This window comes from Cherax quadricarinatus, chromosome 50 (assembly GCF_038502225.1).
Source record: "Cherax quadricarinatus isolate ZL_2023a chromosome 50, ASM3850222v1, whole genome shotgun sequence".
Lineage (NCBI taxonomy): Eukaryota > Metazoa > Arthropoda > Malacostraca > Decapoda > Parastacidae > Cherax > Cherax quadricarinatus.
The window spans coordinates 29,684,657-29,702,642 of NC_091341.1; the positions used below are offsets into that span (position 1 = coordinate 29,684,657).

A 17,986-nucleotide genomic window follows, 5' to 3' on the forward strand; every position below is an offset into this window, starting at 1 on the left:
GGAAAAGGTCAGGCTTCCTTCCAGCAGGTGTGGGCGACAGGTCAGGGTTCCTTCCAGCAGGTGTGTGCGACAGGTCAGGGTTCCTTTCGGCAGAAGAGTGCGGCAGGTCATGGTTCTTCCAGCAGTTGTGTGCCACACGTCAGGGTTCCTTCCAGCGGGTGTGTGCAAAAGGTCAGGCTTCCTTTCAGCAGGTGTGTGCTACAGGTCAGGGTTCCTTCCAGCAGGTGTGTGCCACAAGTCAGGCTTCCTTCCAGCAGATATGTGCTACAGGTCAGGGTTCCTTCCAGCAGGTGTGTGCCACAGGTCAGAGTTCCTTCCAGCAGTTGTGTGCCACAGGTCAGGGTTCCTTCCAGCAGTTGTGTGCCACAGGTCAGGGTTCCTTAGGGCAGGTGTGTGCGACAGGTCAAGGTTCCTTCCAGCAGGTATGTGAGACAGGTCAGGGTTCCTTCCAGCAGGTGTGTGCGACTGGTCAGGGTTTGTTCCAGCAGCTGTGTGTCACAGGTCAGGGTTCCTTCTAGCAGGTGTGTGCCACAGGTAAAGGTTCCTTCCAGCAGGTGTGTGCCACAGGTCAGGGTTCCTTCCAGCAAATGTGTGCCACAGGTCAGGGTTCCTTCCAGCAGGTGTGTGCCACAGGTCAGGGTTCCTTCCAGCAGGTGTGTGCCGCAGGTCAAGGTTCCTTCCAGCAGGAGTGAGCGACAGGTCAGGCTTCCTTCGAGCAGTTGTGTGCCAGAGGTCAGGGTTCCTTCCAGCAGGTGTGTGCCACCGGTCAGGGTTCCTTCCAGCAAGTGTGTGCGGCAGGTCAGGGTTCCCAACAGCAGGTGTGTGCCACAGGTCAGGGTTCCTTTCGGCAGATGACTGCGACAGGTCAGGGTTCCTTCCAGCAGGTGTGTGCGGCAGGTCATGGTTCTTCCAGCAGGTGAGCGATACAGGTCAGGTTTGTTTCCAGCAGGTGTGCGCCACAGGTCAGGGTTCTTCAAGCAGGTGTGTGCCACAGGTCAGGGTTCCTTCCAGAAGGTGTGTGCCACAGGTCAAGGTTCCTTCCAGCAGGTGTGAGCGACAGGTCAGGCTTCCTTCGAGCAGGTGTGTGACACAGGCCAGGGTTCCTTCCAGCAGGTGTGTGCCACTGGTCAGGGCTCCTTCCAGCAGGTGTATGCGACAGGTCAGCGTTCATTCCAGCAGGCGTGTGCGACAGATCAGGGTTCCTTCCAGCACGTGTGTGCAACAAGTCAGTGTTCCTTCCAGCAGGTGTGTGCCACAGGTCAGGGTTCCTTCCAGCAGGTGTTTGCCACAGGTCAGGGTTCCTTCCAGCAGGTATGTGCCACAGGTCAGAGTTCCTTCCAGCAGGTGTGTGCAACAGGTCAGGGTTCCTTCCAGCAGGTGTTTGCCACAGGTCAGGGTTCCTTCCAACAGGTGTGTGCCACAGGTCAGGGTTCCTTCCAGCAGGTGTTTGCCATAGGTCAGGGTTCCTTCCAGCAGGTATGTGCCACAGGTAAGGGTTCCTTCCAGCAGGTATGTGCCACAGGTCAGGGTTCCTTCCAGCAGGTGTGTGCAGCAGGTCAGGGTTCCTTCCAGCAGGTGTTTGCGACAGGACAGGGTTCCTTCCAGCATGAGTGTGCCAGAGGTCAAGGTTCCTTCCAGCATGTGTGGCCGACAGGTCATGGTTCCTTCCAGCAGGTGTGTGCGACAGGTCAGGGTTCCTCTCGGCAGATGAGTGCGGCAGGTCATGGTTCTTCCAGCAGTTGTGTGCCACAGGTCAGGGTTCCTTCCAGCGGGTGTGTGCAAAAGGTCAGGCTTCCTTCCAGCAGGTGTGTGCTACAGGTCAGGGTTCCTTCCAGCAGGTGTGTGCCACAGTTCAGGCTTCCTTCCAGCAGATTTGTGCTACAGGTCAGGGTTCCTTCCAGCAGGTGTGTGCCACAGGTCAGGGTTCCTTCCAGAAGTTGTGTGCGACAGGTCAGGGTTCCTTCCAGCAGTTGTGTGCCACAGGTCAGGGTTCCTTCCAGCAGGTGTGTGCGACAGGTCAAGGTTCCTTCCAGCAGATGTGTGAGACAGGTCAGGGTTCCTTCCAGCAGGTGTGTGCGACTGGTCAGGGTTTGTTCCAGCAGCTGTGTGTCACAGGTCAGGGTTCCTTCCAGCAGGTGTGTGACACAGGTAAAGGTTCCTTCCAGCAGGTGTGTAAAACAGGTCAGGTTTCCTTCCAACAAATGCGTGCCACAGGTCAGGGTTCTTTCCAGCAGGTGTGTGCCACAGGTCAGGGTTCCTTCAAGCAGGCGTGTGCCACAGGTCAGGGTTCCTTCCAGCAGTTGTGTGCCACAGGTCAGGGTTCCTTCCAGCAGGTGTGTGCGACAGGTCAAGGTTCCTTCGAGCAGGTGTGTGAGACAGGTCAGGGTTCCTTCCAGCAGGTGTGTGCGACTGGTCAGGGTTTGTTCCAGCAGCTGTGTGTCACAGGTCAGGGTTCCTTCTAGCAGGTGTGTGCCACAGGTAAAGGTTCCTTCCAGCAGGTGTGTGCCACAGGTCAGGGTTCCTTCCAGCAAATGTGTGCCACAGGTCAGGGTTCCTTCCAGCAGGTGTGTGCCACAGGTCAGGGTTCCTTCCAGCAGGTGTGTGCCGCAGGTCAAGGTTCCTTCCAGCAGGAGTGAGCGACAGGTCAGGCTTCCTTCGAGCAGTTGTGTGCCAGAGGTCAGGGTTCCTTCCAGCAGGTGTGTGCCACCGGTCAGGGTTCCTTCCAGCAGGTGTGTGCGGCAGGTCAGGGTTCCCAACAGCAGGTGTGTGCCACAGGTCAGGGTTTCTTTCGGCAGATGAGTGCGACAGGTCAGGGTTCGTTCCAGCAGGTGTGTGCGGCAGGTCATGGTTCTTCCAGCAGGTGTGTGCTACAGGTCAGGTTTCTTTCCAGCAGGTGTGTGCCACAGGTCAGGGTTCTTCCAGCAGGTGTGTGCCACAGGTCAGGGTTCCTTCCAGAAGGTGTGTGCCACAGGTCAAGGTTCCTTCCAGCAGGTGTGAGCGACAGGTCAGGCTTCCTTCGAGCAGGTGCGTGACACAGGCCAGGGTTCCTTCCAGCAGGTGTGTGCCACAGGTCAGGGCTCCTTCCAGAAGGTGTATGCGACAGGTCAGCGTTCATTCCAGCAGGCGTGTGCGACAGATCAGGGTTCCTTCCAGTACGTGTGTGCAACAAGTCAGTGTTCCTTCCAGCAGGTGTGTGCGACAGGTAAGGGTTCCTTTCAGCAGGTGTGTGCCACAGGTCAGGGTTCCTTCCACCAGGTGTGTGCCACAGGTCAGGGTTCCTTCCAGCAGGTGTGTGCCACAGGTCAGGGTTCCTTCCAGCAGTTGTGTGCCACAGGTCAAGGTTCCTTCCAGCAGGTGTTTGCCACAGGTCAGGGTTCCTTCCAGCAGGTATGTGCCACAGGTTAGAGTTCCTTCCAGCTGGTGTGTGCAACAGGTCAGGGTTCCTTCCAGCAGGTGTTTGCCACAGGTCAGGGTTCCTTCGAGCAGGTGTATGCCACAGGTCAGGGTTCCTTCCAGCAGGTGTTTGCCATAGTTCAGGGTTCCTTCCAGCAGGTATGTTCCACAGGTAAGGGTTCCTTCCAGCAGGTATGTGCCACAGGTCAGGGTTCCTTCCAGCAGGTGTGTGCAGCAGGTCAGGGTTCCTTCCAGCAGGTGTTTGCGACAGGACAGGGTTCCTTCCAGCATGAGTGTGCCAGAGGTCAGGGTTCCTTCCAGCAGGTGTGGCCGACAGGTCAGGGTTCCTTCCAGCAGGTGTGTGCGACAGGTCAGGGTTCCTTTCGGCAGATGAGTGCGGCAGGTCATGGTTCTTCCAGCAGTTGTGTGCCACAGGTCAGGGTTCCTTCCAGCGGGTGTGTGCAAAAAGTCAGGCTTCCTTCCAGCAGGTGTGTGCTACAGGTCAGGGTTCCTTCCAGCAGGTGTGTGCCACAGGTCAGGCTTCCTTCCAGCAGATTTGTGCTACAGGTCAGGGTTCCTTCCAGCAGGTGTGTGTCACAGGTCAGGGTTCCTTCCAGAAGTTGTGTGCGACAGGTCAGGGTTCCTTCCAGCAGTTGTGTGCCACAGGTCTGGGTTCCTTAGGGCAGGTGTGTGCGACAGGTCAAGGTTCCTTCCAGCAGGTGTGTGAGACAGGTCAGGGTTCCTTCCAGCAGGTGTGTGCGACTGGTCAGGGTTTGTTCCAGAAGGTGTGTGTCACAGGTCAGGGTTCCTGCCAGCAGGTGTGTGACACAGGTAAAGGTTCATTCCAGCAGGTGTGTACCACAGGTCAGGTTTCCTTCCAGCAAATGCGTGCCACAGGTCAGGGTTCTTTCCAGCTGGTGTGTGCCACAGGTCAGGGTTCCTTTAAGCAGGCGTGTGCCACAGGTCAGGGTTCCTTCCAGCAGTTGTGTGCCACAGGTCAGGGTTCCTTCCAGCAGGTGTGTGAGACAGGTCAGGGTTCCTTCTAGCAGGTGTGTGCCACAGGTAAAGGTTCCTTCCAGCAGGTGTGTGCCACTGGTCAGGGTTCCTTCCAGCAGTTGTGTGCCACAGGTCAGGGTTCCTTCCAGCATGTGTGTGCGACAGGTCAAGGTTCCTTCCAGCAGGTGTGTGAGACAGGTCAGGGTTCCTTCCAGCAGGTGTGTGCGACTGGTCAGGGTTTGTTCCAGCAGCTGTGTGTCACAGGTCAGGGTTCCTTCTAGCAGGTGTGTGCCACAGGTAAAGGTTCCTTCCAGCAGGTGTGTGCCACAGGTCAGGGTTCCTTCCAGCAGGTGTGTGCCACAAGTCAGGGTTCCTTCCAACAGGTGCATGCCACAGGTCAGGGTTCATTCCAGCAAGTTGAGGTTGCGGGGGTCGAGTTCGAGCTCCTGGCCCCGCCTCTTCAATGATCGCTACTAGGTCACTCTCTCTGAACCGTGAGATTTATCATACCTCTGCTTAAAGCTATGTATGGATCCTGCCTCCTCTACATCGGTTCCCAAACTATTCCACTTACTGACTACTCTGTGGCTGAAGAAATACTTCCTAACATCCCTGTGATTCATCTGTGTCTTCAACTTCCAACTGTGTCCCCTTGTTACTATGTCCCATCTCTGGAACATCCTGTCTTCGTCCACCTTGTCAATTCCACTCAGTATTTTGTATATCGTTATCATGTCCCCCCTATCTCTCATGTCCTCCAGTGTCGTCAGGTTGATTTCCCTTAACCTCTCCTCGTAGGACATACCTCTTAGCTCTGGGACTAGTCTTGTTGCAAACCTTTGCACTTTCTCTAGTTTCTTTACGTGCTTGACTAGGTGTGGGTTCCAAACTGGTGCCCCATACTCCAATATGGGCCTAACGTACACATTGTAGAGGGTCCTGAACGATTCCTTATTAAGATGTCGGAATGCTGTTCTGAGGTTTGCTAGGCGCCCATATGCTGCAGCAGTTATTTGATTGATGTGCGATTCAGGACATGTGCCTGGTGTTATACTCACCCCAAGATCTTTTTCCTTGAGTGAGGTTTGTAGTCTCTGGCCCCCTAGAATGTACTCCGTCTGCGGTCTTCTTTGTCCTTCCCCAATCTTCATGACTTTGCACTTGGTGGGATTGAACTCCAGGGGCCAATTGCTGGACCAGGTCTGCAGCCTTTCCAGATCCCTTTGTAATTCTGCCTGGTCTTCGGTCGAGTGAATTCTTCTCATCAACTTCACGTCATCTGCAAACAGGGACACCTCAGAGTCTATTCCTTCCGTCATGTCGTTCACAAATACCAGAAACAACCTTGGTCCTAGGACTGACCCCTGTGGGACCCCGCTGGTCAAAGGTGCCCACTCTGACACCTCGCCACGTACCATGACTCGCTGCTGTCTTCCTGACAAATATTCCCTGATCCATTGTAGTGCCTTCCCTGTTATCCCTGCTTGGTCCTCCAGTTTTTGCACCAATCTCTTGTGTGGAACTGTGTCAAACGCCTTCTTGCAGTCCAAGAATATGCAATCCACCCACCCCTTTCTCTCTTGTCTTACTGCTGTCACCATGTCATAGAAGTCCAGTAGGTTTGTGACACAGGATTTCCCGTCCCTGTAACCATGTTGGCTGCTGTTGATGAGATCATTCCTTTCTAGGTGTTCCACCACTCTTCTCCTGATAATCTTCTCCATGATTTTGCATACTATACATGTCAGTGACACTGGTCTGTAGTTTAGTGCTTCATGTCTGTCTCCTTTTTTAAAGATTGGGACTACATTTGCTGTCTTCCATGCCTCAGGCAATCTCCCTGTTTCGATAGATGTATTGAAAATTGTTGTTAGGGGTACACATAGCGCCTCTGCTCCCTCTCTCAATACCCATGGGGAGATGTTATCCGGCCCCATTGCCTTTGAGGTATCTAGCTCACTCAGAAGCCTCTTCACTTCTTCCTCGGTTGTGTGCACTGTGTCCAGCACATGGTGGTGTGCCCCACCTCTCCGTGTGTGCAACAGGTCAGGGTTACTTCCAGCAGGTGTGTGCGACAGGTCAGGGTTCCTTCCAGCAGGTGTAAACGACAGGTCAGGGTTCCTTAGAGCAGGTGTGTGCCACAGGTCAGGGTTATTTGCAGCAGGTATGTGCCACAGGTCAGGGATCCTTCCAGCAGGTGTGTGCGACAGGTAAGGGTTCCTTCCAGCAGGTGTGTGCCACAGGTCAGGGTTCTTTCCAGCAGGTATGTGCTACAGGTCAGGGTTCCTTCCAGCTGGTGTGTGCCACAGGTAAGGGTTCCTTCCAGCAGGTGTGTGCAACAGGTCAGGGTTCCTTCCAGCAGGTGTGTGCGACAAGTCAGGGTTCCTTCCAGGATGAGTGTGCCACAGGTCAGGGTTCATTCCAGCAGGTGTGTGCCACAGGTCAAGGTTCATTCCAGCAGGTGTGTGCCACATGTCTGGGTTCCTTCCAGCAGTTGCGTGCCACAACTCATTGTTCCTTCCAGCAGGTGTGTGCAACAGGTCAGGTTTCCTTCCAGCAGGTGTGTGCGACAGGTCAGATTTCCTTCCAGCAGGTGTATGCGACAGGTCAGAGTTCATTCCAGCAGGTATGTGCGACAGATCAGGGTTCTTTACAGCAAGTGTGTGCCACAGGTCAGGATTCCTTCCAGCATGTGTGTGCAACTAGTCAGTGTTCCTTCCAGCAGGTGTGTGCGACAGGTAAGGGTTCCTTTCAGCAGGTGTGTGCCACAGGTCAGGGTTCCTTCCACCAGGTGTGTGCCACAGGTCAGGGTTCCTTCCAGCAAGTATGTGCCACAGGTCAGGGTTCCTTCAAGCAGGAATGTGCCACAGGTCAGGGTTCCTTCCAGCAGGTGTGTGCCACAGGTCAGAGTTCCTTCCAGCAGGTATTTGCCACAGGTCAGGGTTCCTTCCAGCAGGTGTTTGCAACATGTCAGGGTTCCTTCCAGCAGGAGTGTGCGACAGATCAGGGTTCCTTCCAGCAGGAGTGTGCCAGAGGTCAGGATTCCTTCCAGCAGGTGTGTGCCACAGGTCAGGGTTCCTTCCAGCAGGTGTGTGCAACAGGTGAGGGTTCCTTCCAGCAGATGTGTGCGACAGGTCAGGGTTCCTTCCAGCAGGTGTATGCGACAAGACAGGGTTCCTTCCAGCAGGTGTATGCGACTGGTCAGGGTTCCTTCCAGCAGGTGTATGCGACAAGTCAGGGTTCCTTCCAGCAATGGTGTGCCACAGGTCAGGGTTCCTTCCAGCAGGTGTGTGCCACATGTCAGGGTTCCTTCCAGCAGGTGTGTGCCGCAGCTCATGGTTCCTTCCAGCAGGTGTGAGCAACAGGTCAGGGTTCCTTCCATCAGGTGTGTGCGACAGGTTAGGGTTGCTTCCAGCATGTGTATGCGACAGGTCATGGTTCATTCAATCAGGTGTGTGCGACACATCAGAGTTCCTTCCAGCAAGTGTGTGCCACAGGTGAGGGCTCCTTCTAGCATGTGTGTGCAACAGATCAGTGTTCCTTCCAGCAGGTGTGAGCGGCAGGTCAGGGTTCCTTTCAGCAGGTGTGTGCGACAGGTCAGGTTGCTTCCAGCAGGTGTATGCAGCAGGTCATGGTTCTTCCAGCAGGTGTATGCTACAGGTCAGGGTTCCTTCCAGCAGGTGTGTGCCACAGGTCAGGCTTCCTTCTAGCAGGTGTGTGCGACAGGTTAGGGTTCCTTCCAGGAGGTGTGTGCGACAGGTCAGGATTCCTTCCAGTAGATGTGTGCCACAGGTCAGAGTTCCTTCCAGCAGGTGTATGCAACAGGTCAGGGTTCCTTCCAGCAAGTGTGTGCGACAGGTCAGGGTTCCTTCCAGCAAGTGTGTGCCACATGTCAGGCTTCCTTCCAGCAGGTGTGTGCCACAGGCCAGGGTTTCTTCCAGCAGGTGTGTGCCACCGGCCAGGGTTCCTTCAAGCAGGTGTGTGCAACAGGTCAGGGTTCCTTCCAGCTGGTGTGTGCCACAGGTCAGGGTTCCTTCCAGCACGTGTGCGCCACAGGTCACGGTTCCTTCCAGCAGGTGTGTTCCACTGGTCAGGGTTCCTTCCAGCAGGTGTGTGCGACAGGTCATGGTTCCTTCCAGCAGGTGTGTGCGACAATTTAGGGTTCCTTCCAGCTGGAGTGTGCGACAGGTCAGGGTTCCTTCCAGCAGGTGTGTGCGACAGGTCAGGATTCCTTCCAACAGGTGTGTACCAAAGGTCAGGGTTCCTTCCAGCAGGTGTGTGCGACAGGTCAGGGTTACTTCGAGCAGGTGTGTGCCACAGGTGAGGGTTCCTTCCAGCAGGTGTGTGCCACAGGTCAGGGTTCCTTCCAGCACGTGTGTGCGACAGGTCAGGCTTCCTTCCAGCAGGTGTGTGCGACAGGTCAGGGTTCCTTCCAGCAGGTGTGTGCGACAGGATAGGGTTCCTTCCAGAAAGGTCTGTGTAAAAGGTCATTGTTCCTTCCAGCAGGTGTGTGCCACAGGTCAGGGTTCCTTCCAGCAGGTGTGTGCAACAGGTCAGGGTTCATTCCAGCAGGTGTTTGCGACAGGTCAGGGTTTTTTCCAGTTGTGTGCTACAGGTCAGGGTTCCACCCAGAACGTGTGTGCCAACGGTCAGGCTTCCTTCCAACAGGTGTGTGCCACAGGTCAGGGTTCCATCCAGCAGATGTGTGCCACAGGTCAGGGTTCCTTCCAGCAGATGTGTGTCACAAGTCAGGGTTCCTTCCAGCAGGTGTATGCCACAGGTCAGTGCTCCTTCCAGCAGGTGTGAGCCACAGGTCAGGGTTCCTTCCAGCAGGTGAGTGCCACAGGTCAGGTTTCCTTCCAGCAGGTGTGTGCCAAAGGTCAGGCTTCCTTCCAGCAGGTGTGTGCCACAGGTCAGGGTTCCATCCAGCAGATGTGTGCCACAGGTCAGGGTTCCTTCCAGCAGGTGTGTGCGCAAGTCAGGGTTCCTTCCAGCAGGTGTGTGCCGCAGGTCAGGGCTCCTTCCAGCAGGTATGAGCCACAGGTCAGGGTTCCTTCCAGCAGGTGTGTGCCACAAGTCAGGCTTCCTTCCAGCAGGTGTGTGCCACAGATCAGGCTCCCTTACAGCAGGTGTGTGCCACAGGTCATTGTTCCTTCCAGCAGGTGTGTGCCTCAGGTCAGAGTTCCTTCCAGCAGGTGTGTGCAACAGGTCAGGGTTCCTTCCAGTAGGTGTTTGAGACAGGTCAGGGTTCCTTCCAGGAGGTGTGTGCCACAGGTCAGGGTTCCTTCCTGCACGTGTGAGCCACAGGTCAGGCTTCCTTCCAGCAAGCGTGTGCAACAGGTCTGGGTTCCATCCAGCAGATGTGTGCCACAGGTAAGGGTTCCTTCGAGCAGGTGTGTGCCACAAGTCAAGGTTCCTTCCAGCAGGTGTGTGCCACAGGTCAGGGCTCCTTCGAGCAGGAGTGAGCCACAGGTCAGGGTTCCTTCCAGCAGGTGTGTGCCACTAGTCAGGCTTCCTTCCAGCAGGTGCGTGCCACAGGTCAGGGTTCCTTCCAGCAGGTGTGTGCCACAGGTCAGGGTTCCTTCCAGCAGGTGTGTGCCACAGGTCAGGGTTCCTTCAGGCATGTGAGTGCCACAGATCAGGGATCCTTCCAGCAGTTGTGTGCGACAGGTCAGTCTTCTTTCAGGTAGGTGTGTGCCACAGGTCAGGGATCCTTCCAGCAGGTGCGTGCGGCAGATCAGGGTTCCTTCCAGCAGGTGTGTGTAACAGGTCAGGGTTCCTTCAAAAAGGTGTGTGCGACAGGTCAGGGTTCCTTCTAGCAGGTGTGTGCTACAGGTCAGGGTTCCTTCCAGCAGGTGCGTGCGACAGGTCAGGGTTCCTTCCAGCAGGTGTTTGCCACAGTTCAGGGTTCCTTCCAACAGGTGTGTGCGACAGGTCAGGGTTCCTTCCAGCAGGTGTTTGCCACCGGTCAGGGGTCGTTCCAGCAGGTGTGTGCCACAGGTCATGGTTCCTTCCAGCAGGTGTGTGCCACAGGCCACGGTTCCTTCCAGCAGGTATGTGCCACAGATAATTGTTCCTTCCAGCAGGTGTGTGCCACAGATCAGGGTTCCTTCCAGCAGGTGTGTGCCACAGGTCAGGGTTCCTTCCAGCAGATGTGTGCAACAGGTCAGGGTTCCTTCCAGCAGATGTTTGCGAGAGGTCAGGGTTCTTTCCAGCAGGAGTGTGCCAGAGGTCAGGGTTCCGTCCAGCAGGTGTATGCCACAGGTCAGGGTTCCTTAAAGCAGGTGTGTAGAACAGGTCAGGGTTCCTTCCAGGAGATGTGTGCGACAGGAGGAGGTTCCTTCCAGCAGGTGTATGCGACAGATCAGGGTTCCTTCTAGCAGGTGTGTGCGACAGGTCAGGGTTCCTTGAAGCAAGTGTGTGCCACAGGTCAGGGTTCCGTCCAGCATGTGTGTGCAACAGGTCGGTGTACCTTGCAGCAGGTGTGTGCGACAGGTCAGGGTTCCTTCCAGCAGGTGTGTGCGGCAGGTCATGGTTATTCCAGCAGGTGTGTGCAACAGGTCAGGGTTCCTTACAGCAGGTGTGTGCTACAGGTCAGGGTTCCTTACAGCAGGTGTGTGCCACTGCTCAGGGTTCTTTCCAGCAGGTGTGTGCCACAGCTCAGGGTTCCTTCCATCAGGTGTGTGCAACAGGTCAGTGTTCCTTCCAGCAGGTGTGTGCGACTTGTCAGGGTTCCTTCCAGCAGGTGTGTGCGAGCGGTCAAGGTTCTTTCCAACAGGTGTGTGCGACAGGTCAGGGTTCCTTCCAGCAAGTGTGTGCCACAGGTCAGGGTTCCTTCCATCATGTGTGTGCAACAGTTCAGTGTTCCTTCCAGCTGGTGTTTGCGACAGGTCAGGGTTCTTCCTGAAGGTGTGTGCCACAGGCCAGTGTTCCTTCCAGTAGGTGTGTGCGACAAGTCAGGGTTCCTTCCAGCAGGTGTGTGCGACAGGTCAGGCTTCCTTCCAGCAGGTGTGTGAGACAGGTCAGGCTTCCCTCCAGCAGGTGTGTGCGACAGGTCAGGGTTCCTTCCAGCATGTGTGTGCGACAGATCAGGATTCCTTCCAGTAGATGAGAGCGACAGCTCAGTGTTCCTTCCAGCAGGTGTGTGCCACAGGTCAAGGTTCCTTCCAGCAGGTGTGTGCGAATGGTCAGGGTTCCTTCCAGCAGGTGTGTGCGACAGGTCAGGCTTCCTTTCGGCAGGTGTGTGCGACAGATCAGGCTTCTTTCCAGCAGGTGCACGCGACAAGTCTTTGTTCCTTCCAGCAGGTGTGTGCCGCAGGTCAGGGTTCCTTCCAGCAGGTGTGTGCCACAGGTCACGGTTCCTTTCAGCAGGTGTGTGCCACAGGTAAGGGTTCCTTCCAGCAGGTGTGTGCCACAGGACAGGGTTCGTTCCAGCAGGTGTGTGCGACAGGTCCGGGTTCCTTCCAGCTCATGTGTGCGACAGGTCAGGATTCCTTCCAGTAGGTAGGTGTGTGCGACAGGTCAGGGTTCCTTCCAGCAGGTGTGTGCGACAGGTCAGGGTTCCTTCCAGCAATTGTGTGCCACAGGTCAGGGTTCCTTCCACCAGGTGTGTGCGACAGGTCAGGGTTATTTCCAGCACGTGTGTGCGACAGGTCAGGGTTCCTTCCAACAGGTGTGTGCCAAAGGTCAGGGTTCCTTCCAGCAGGTGTGCGCGACAGGTCAGGGTTCCTTCCAGCAGGTGTGCGCGACAGGTCAGGGTTACTTCCAGCAGGTGTATGCCACAGGTCAGGGTTCCTTCCAGCAGGTGTGTGCCACATGTCAGGGTTCCTACCAGCATGTGTGTGCGACAGGTCAGGGTTCCTTCCAGCAGGTGTATGCGACAGGTCAGGGGTCCTTCCAGCAGGTGTGTGCCACAGGACAGGGTTCCTTCCAAAAAGGTGTGTGCGACAGGTCAGGCTTCCTTCCAGCAGGTGTGTGCTACAGTTCAGGGTTCCTTCCAGCAGGTGTGTGCAACAGGTCAGGGTTCCTTCCAGCAGGTGTATGCGACAGGTCAGAGTTCCTTCCAGCAGGTGTGTGCCACAGGTCAGGGTTCTTCCAGCACGTGTGTGCCACAGGTCAGACTTCCTTCCAGCAGGTGTGTGCCTCAGGTCAGGGTTCCTTCAAGCAGGTGTGTGCCACAAGTCAGGGTTCCTTCCAGCAGGTGTGTGCCACAGGTCAGGGCTCCTTCCAGCAGGTATGAGCCACAGATCAGGGTTCCTTCCAGCAGGTGTGTGGCACAGGTCAGGGTTCCTTCCAGCAGGTGTGTGCCACAGGTCAATGTTCCTTCCCGCAGGTTTGTGCCACTGATCAGGGTTCCTTCCATTAGGTGTGTGCCACAGGTCAGGCTTCCTTCCAGCAGCTGTGTGCCACAGGTTAGTGTTCCTTCCTGCAAGTGTGTGCGACAGGTCAGGGTTCCTTCCAGCAGGTGTGTGTAACAGGTCAGGCTTCCTTCCAGCAGCTGTGTGCCACAGTTCAGGTTTCCTTCCAACAGGTGTGTGCGACAGGTCAGGGTTCCTTCCAGCAGGTGTGTGCAACAGGTCAAGGTTCCTTCCAGCAGGTGTGTGCGAGAGGTCAGGGTTCCTTCCAGCAGGTGTGTGGCACAGTTCAGGGTTCCTTCCAGCAGGTTTGTGCGAGAGGTCAGGGTTCCTTCCAGCAGGTGTGTGCGACAGGTCAGGGTTCCTTCCAGCTGGTGGATGCGGTAGTTGAGGGTTTCTTCCAGCAAGTGTGAGCCAAAGTTCAAGGTTCCTTCCAGCAAGTGTGAGCGACAGTTCAGGGTTCCTTCCAGCAAGTGTGAGCGACAGTTCAGGGTTCCTTCCAGCAAGTGTGAGCGACAGTTCAGGGTTCCTTTCAGCAAGTGTGAGCGACAGTTCAGGGTTCCTTCCAGCAAGTGTGAGCGACAGTTCAGGGTTCCTTTCAGCAAGTGTGAGCGACAGTTGAGGGTTCCTTCCAGCAAGTGTGAGCGACAGTTCAGGGTTTCTTCCAGCAAGTGTGAGCGACAGTTCAGGGTTTCTTCCAGTTGGTGTGTGCGACAGGTCAAGGTTCCTTCCAGCACTTGTGAGCGGCAGTTCAGGGTTCCTTCCAGCAAGTGTTAGCGACAGTTCAGGGTTCCTTCCAGCAAGTGTTAGCGACAGTTCAGGGTTCCTTCCAGCAAGTGTTAGCGACAGTTCAGGGTTCCTTCCAGCAAGTGTTAGCGACAGTTCAGGGTTCCTTCCAGCAAGTGTGAGCGACAGTTCAGGGTTCCTTCCAGCAAGTGTGAGCGACAGTTCAGGGTTCCTTTCAGCAAGTGTGAGCGACAGTTGAGGGTTCCTTCCAGCAAGTGTGAGCGACAGTTCAGGGTTCCTTCCAGCAAGTGTGAGCGACAGTTCAGGGTTCCTTTCAGCAAGTGTGAGCGACAGTTGAGGGTTCCTTCCAGCAAGTGTGAGCGAAAGTTCAGGGTTCCTTCCAGCAAGTGTGAGCGACAGTTCAGGGTTTCTTCCAGTTGGTGTGTGCGACAGGTCAAGATTCCTTCCAGCAGTTGTTAGCGACAGTTCAGGGTTCCTTCCAGCAAGTGTGAGCGACAGTGAGCAGAGTTCGTGTCACATGATAGTCAGGTTCCTCAAATAGCTCACACAGAAGTGGAACCTTATGACAATATTTCGGTTCTTCCTGGATAATTATCAAGTTATAACCTGCTCCAGAATGGACGGGACGTCGTCATAAGCTATAGTGGAACTGCACCTTCAATATTTATGCCATTAAATCCCCGAGCAAATCCCGCGTGTAAGTCCCAGCGAAAAGTTAATATTTATACGATTTATTAAAGAGTGGAAATCTTCTGAGGACATTATAATGTTTTGGTTAGAAATGACTCGACATGTTCATTCATTTCTCGAATGTGATTTAAAATTGTATAAACGTATCAAGTCATTGAAAATACGATAAAACGCCAGAAAAACACAAGGACAAATAAAAATAAATAGGCAGATCAAGTAAGGTGTTTAAATGTCTTATGTGAATCACACAGTTATTATCCAAGACCAGACTTAACATTGAAAATTATTAGACACACCAAAAAATAAACTACAATAACTACAAGTTATTTTCAAAATCATTGTAAATGAAACCAGTTTTAAGGTGTTTAACATGAAGGTTCCGTGATGTTATGTTTAATGTATGACAGTGAAACTCGGAATGAATTTTTGATAGACGAGGAAAGTGATGTTCTCCTGGGAGACTGAGTCACATCTTGTGCCTTACACATAATTATGTCTGCAAAAATTCGCGAACAGATGATACAGAATGCAAAACAATCACCGGGATTACAAAAATGTTTCTCTGAACTTGTCTGCTTGTACTGCATCCTCTTTTCTGTAACATTGGAAGCTCCTGATGTGTTGATAGCAACACGAAAGGCCTGGAGCTATCATTCAACTGACTGTTTTGCATCTTTTAGAATATTTACAACAAGTGAAGCGACACACTAGAACACAGAGGAGATGCAACAGAATTCTTAAACCTGAAATGGCTACCAACAGTAACTTGGTTCACAAAATTGAAATTAATTTAATTTGTGGGTAACTAACTTGCAATTTAGAACTGTAATTAAATGTATTTCAGAACTGATTTTGCAAGAATTCTTTCCATATTTTCCGAAATAAAAGCAGAATATTTCCATTATTTAACATTTTTCACGTTTTACTCGTGTTCCAGCTTATTTTCAATACGTTTTTATACTTTGTGCACCGTTATATCAAGGTCCATAATCCTCTTGATGGTGACTTAAATATCTTAAACAGATTTCAAATCTTTCCCACCACCATCTCCAATTGATTTATATTCAGATATCACACAGTGCAAAGGATAACTTATGTAACATGTGATTTTCACAATATTTAACAATTTATTACAGGGTAGAAGCGCTTATTCTATCCATATGCATATATTTGATTATACTATATATATTTGATTATACTATATATATTTGATTATACTATATATATTTGATTATACTATATATATTTGATTATACTATATATATTTGATTATAGTATATATATTTGACTATAGAAGAGCATATTTAATCATAAAGAATTTTTTTAGATAATTTAATTAGGATATATTATTTGAAAATACATATTTTGTATATACCATAGATTCTGTAATATATACATTATTGTTATACAATAATTTATATCAGAAAGGGATCGCTTCAGTGACAGATGTTGCAAAGTTAGTGAGAGAAAAAAATCATTACTTGTAATGTGTACAAAACACGTCTAGTTCACAAACACGACTGATTCAAGTACAACTGTCAACAGTCATACTTTGTTAAACATCAGGTATACAATGGTGCTTTCATCATTTATTTTTTTTTGCGACAGAAAGCTGACTTGGCCATCGGTGACCTGACAATTACGTACGAACGTGAACAAGTGGTTGACTTCACCATGCCATGGATGAACCTTGGTAAGTACTCAGTAAATATTCCTGATAACTGACTAGTGGAAAAATATGTTGTTTTTAACTGTTCTAACGTTGTGTCACTAAAAAGAAAAGGGACAAAGTCTTGATGTGTCTAAAAACTATACGGTGACTGATGTCTGGTATCTGAGGATATTGGTAACTATCATAAGCTTACAGAAAGTACTAATAATGTAACCTTTCGTAAAAAAATTTTTTGTCAGAACACTTACTCTAAGATATAAAGTAAAAATTTCTAATTTTGTGACACTGAATTTTAAGGATTTGTATTTATATTAACACATCGGCAGTTTTCCACCGAGGCAGAGTTACCCTTAAAAGAAAAAACACTTTTACCATCACTCACTTCATCACTCCATCTTGCGAGAGGCATGTCTACACTACAGAACAAAAACTGCAGCATATCTCCACCCCTCCTTCAGAGTGCAGGCAGTGTACATCCCACCTGCAGGACTCAAGTCCGACTAACTGGTTTCCCTAAGTCCCTTCATAAATGTTTCATTGTTCACACTCCAACAGCACATCAGGTCATAAAAGCAATTTGTCTCCACTCCTTTCTAACACATTCACATATGTTTGCTGGAAGTCTAAGCCTCTCGTATACAAAACCTCCTTTACCCACTCCCTCAAACCATTCCTAGGCCGGCCCCAGCCCCGCTTTCCTTCCACAACAGATTTACACGCCCTCCAAGTCATTCTCCTTGTTGCAACATTCACCAACCATGCTTCACACCCATACAAGAGCGTTGCTACCACTATACTCTCATACATTTCCCTCTTTACTTTCATGGATAACTTTCTTTGCCTCCACAGACTCCTCACCATTTGTCCCTCATCAATTTTATGGTTCACCTCATCCTTCATAGACCCATCTGCTGACAAGTCCACTCCCAAATATCTGAATACATTCACTTCCTCCATACTCCCTCACTCCAATCTGATATCCAATCTTTCATTACCTATTCTTTTTTGTTATCTTATAACATTACACTTTGACTTTTAATTTCCTCCTTGTACATACACTCCCAAACTCGTCCACCAACCTCTGCAACTTCTCTTCAGAATTTCCCGAAAGAACAGTGTTATCAGCAAAATCCAATGTGCCAGCTCACAGTTTTTTTTAGGTTATTTATCTTTTAATACCACACACCTTTTGACAGTACCCGAACATTCACTTTTCTTACAACCTCATCTATAAATATATTGAGTAGCCATTGTGACATCATTCATCCCTGTCTACGGCCTACTTTTACTGGGAAATAATCATCCTTTCCTAGTTAAAACTCTTAACTGCTTTCAGTAACCTACGACAAATTCTATACACTTGCATCATCTGCCACATTTCTCGCCTATCCGCCCTATCATATGCCTTTTTCAAATCCATAAATTCAACGTAAACGTTTTAATCCTTAGCTTCATACTGTTCACTTACACGCTTCTCTGTAATCTTGGTCTACCCATCCCCTTTCCTTCCTAAAGTCTCCTTTCCTTGTTCTCCTGTGAATCTGATCTCTGTCTTACTCTCTGATTCTTTCAATTATAACTCTGCCATTCATCTTACCACGTATACTGAACAACAAACAACAACAGAGTTCAGGTAAGACCCTAAAGGGCGGGTGTGCAGTAAATGCCGGACAGACCAAGAATAGCGATGGAGCGGAGTGTCCACAGCCAAAGAAAAAGTGCCAGGGCTTAAGGAGGCAGGTTTGCAGAGGAACCATTTTCAAACTTTTTGAAGCTGCTCCTGGAGAGGTGGTATAGTATAGTCTTGTTAACAACGGTGAGACGTAAAGGCTTGATAGCAACAGGCTTTTTCCCCCTATAATTTTTCCCCTATAATTGTCCCCTTTGTTTTTTACAAAGGAACTATTCGTGCTTTCTGCCAATCCCTTCATACCTTCCCCTTATTCATACATTAATTAATAAAAAGCTTCAACCATTCCAAAACTATATTGCCACTAGCTTTCAACATTTCTGTCTTGGTCTCGTCAATCCCAGCTGCTGTATCCCCTTTAATTCTACCCACATCCTTACGCACCTTTCTCACTCTCACATTTGGCTCTTCCTACAAGATGTTATACCTCTCAGCCCAATGCAT

The 17,986-nt window shown here is 51.4% G+C and overlaps 1 protein-coding gene across 1 annotated transcript in view; it reads left to right on the forward strand.

The window, feature by feature from the left end:
• The window catches only part of LOC128695338 (glutamate receptor ionotropic, kainate 2-like), a 286,847-nt gene that overhangs the window by 183,984 nt on the left and 84,877 nt on the right, over positions 1-17,986 (forward strand). Inside the window, exon 12 of the mRNA XM_070095365.1 lies at positions 15,789-15,873. Within this exon, the coding sequence (XP_069951466.1) occupies positions 15,789-15,873 (85 nt within the window). The remainder of the gene's footprint in view (positions 1-15,788; positions 15,874-17,986) is intronic.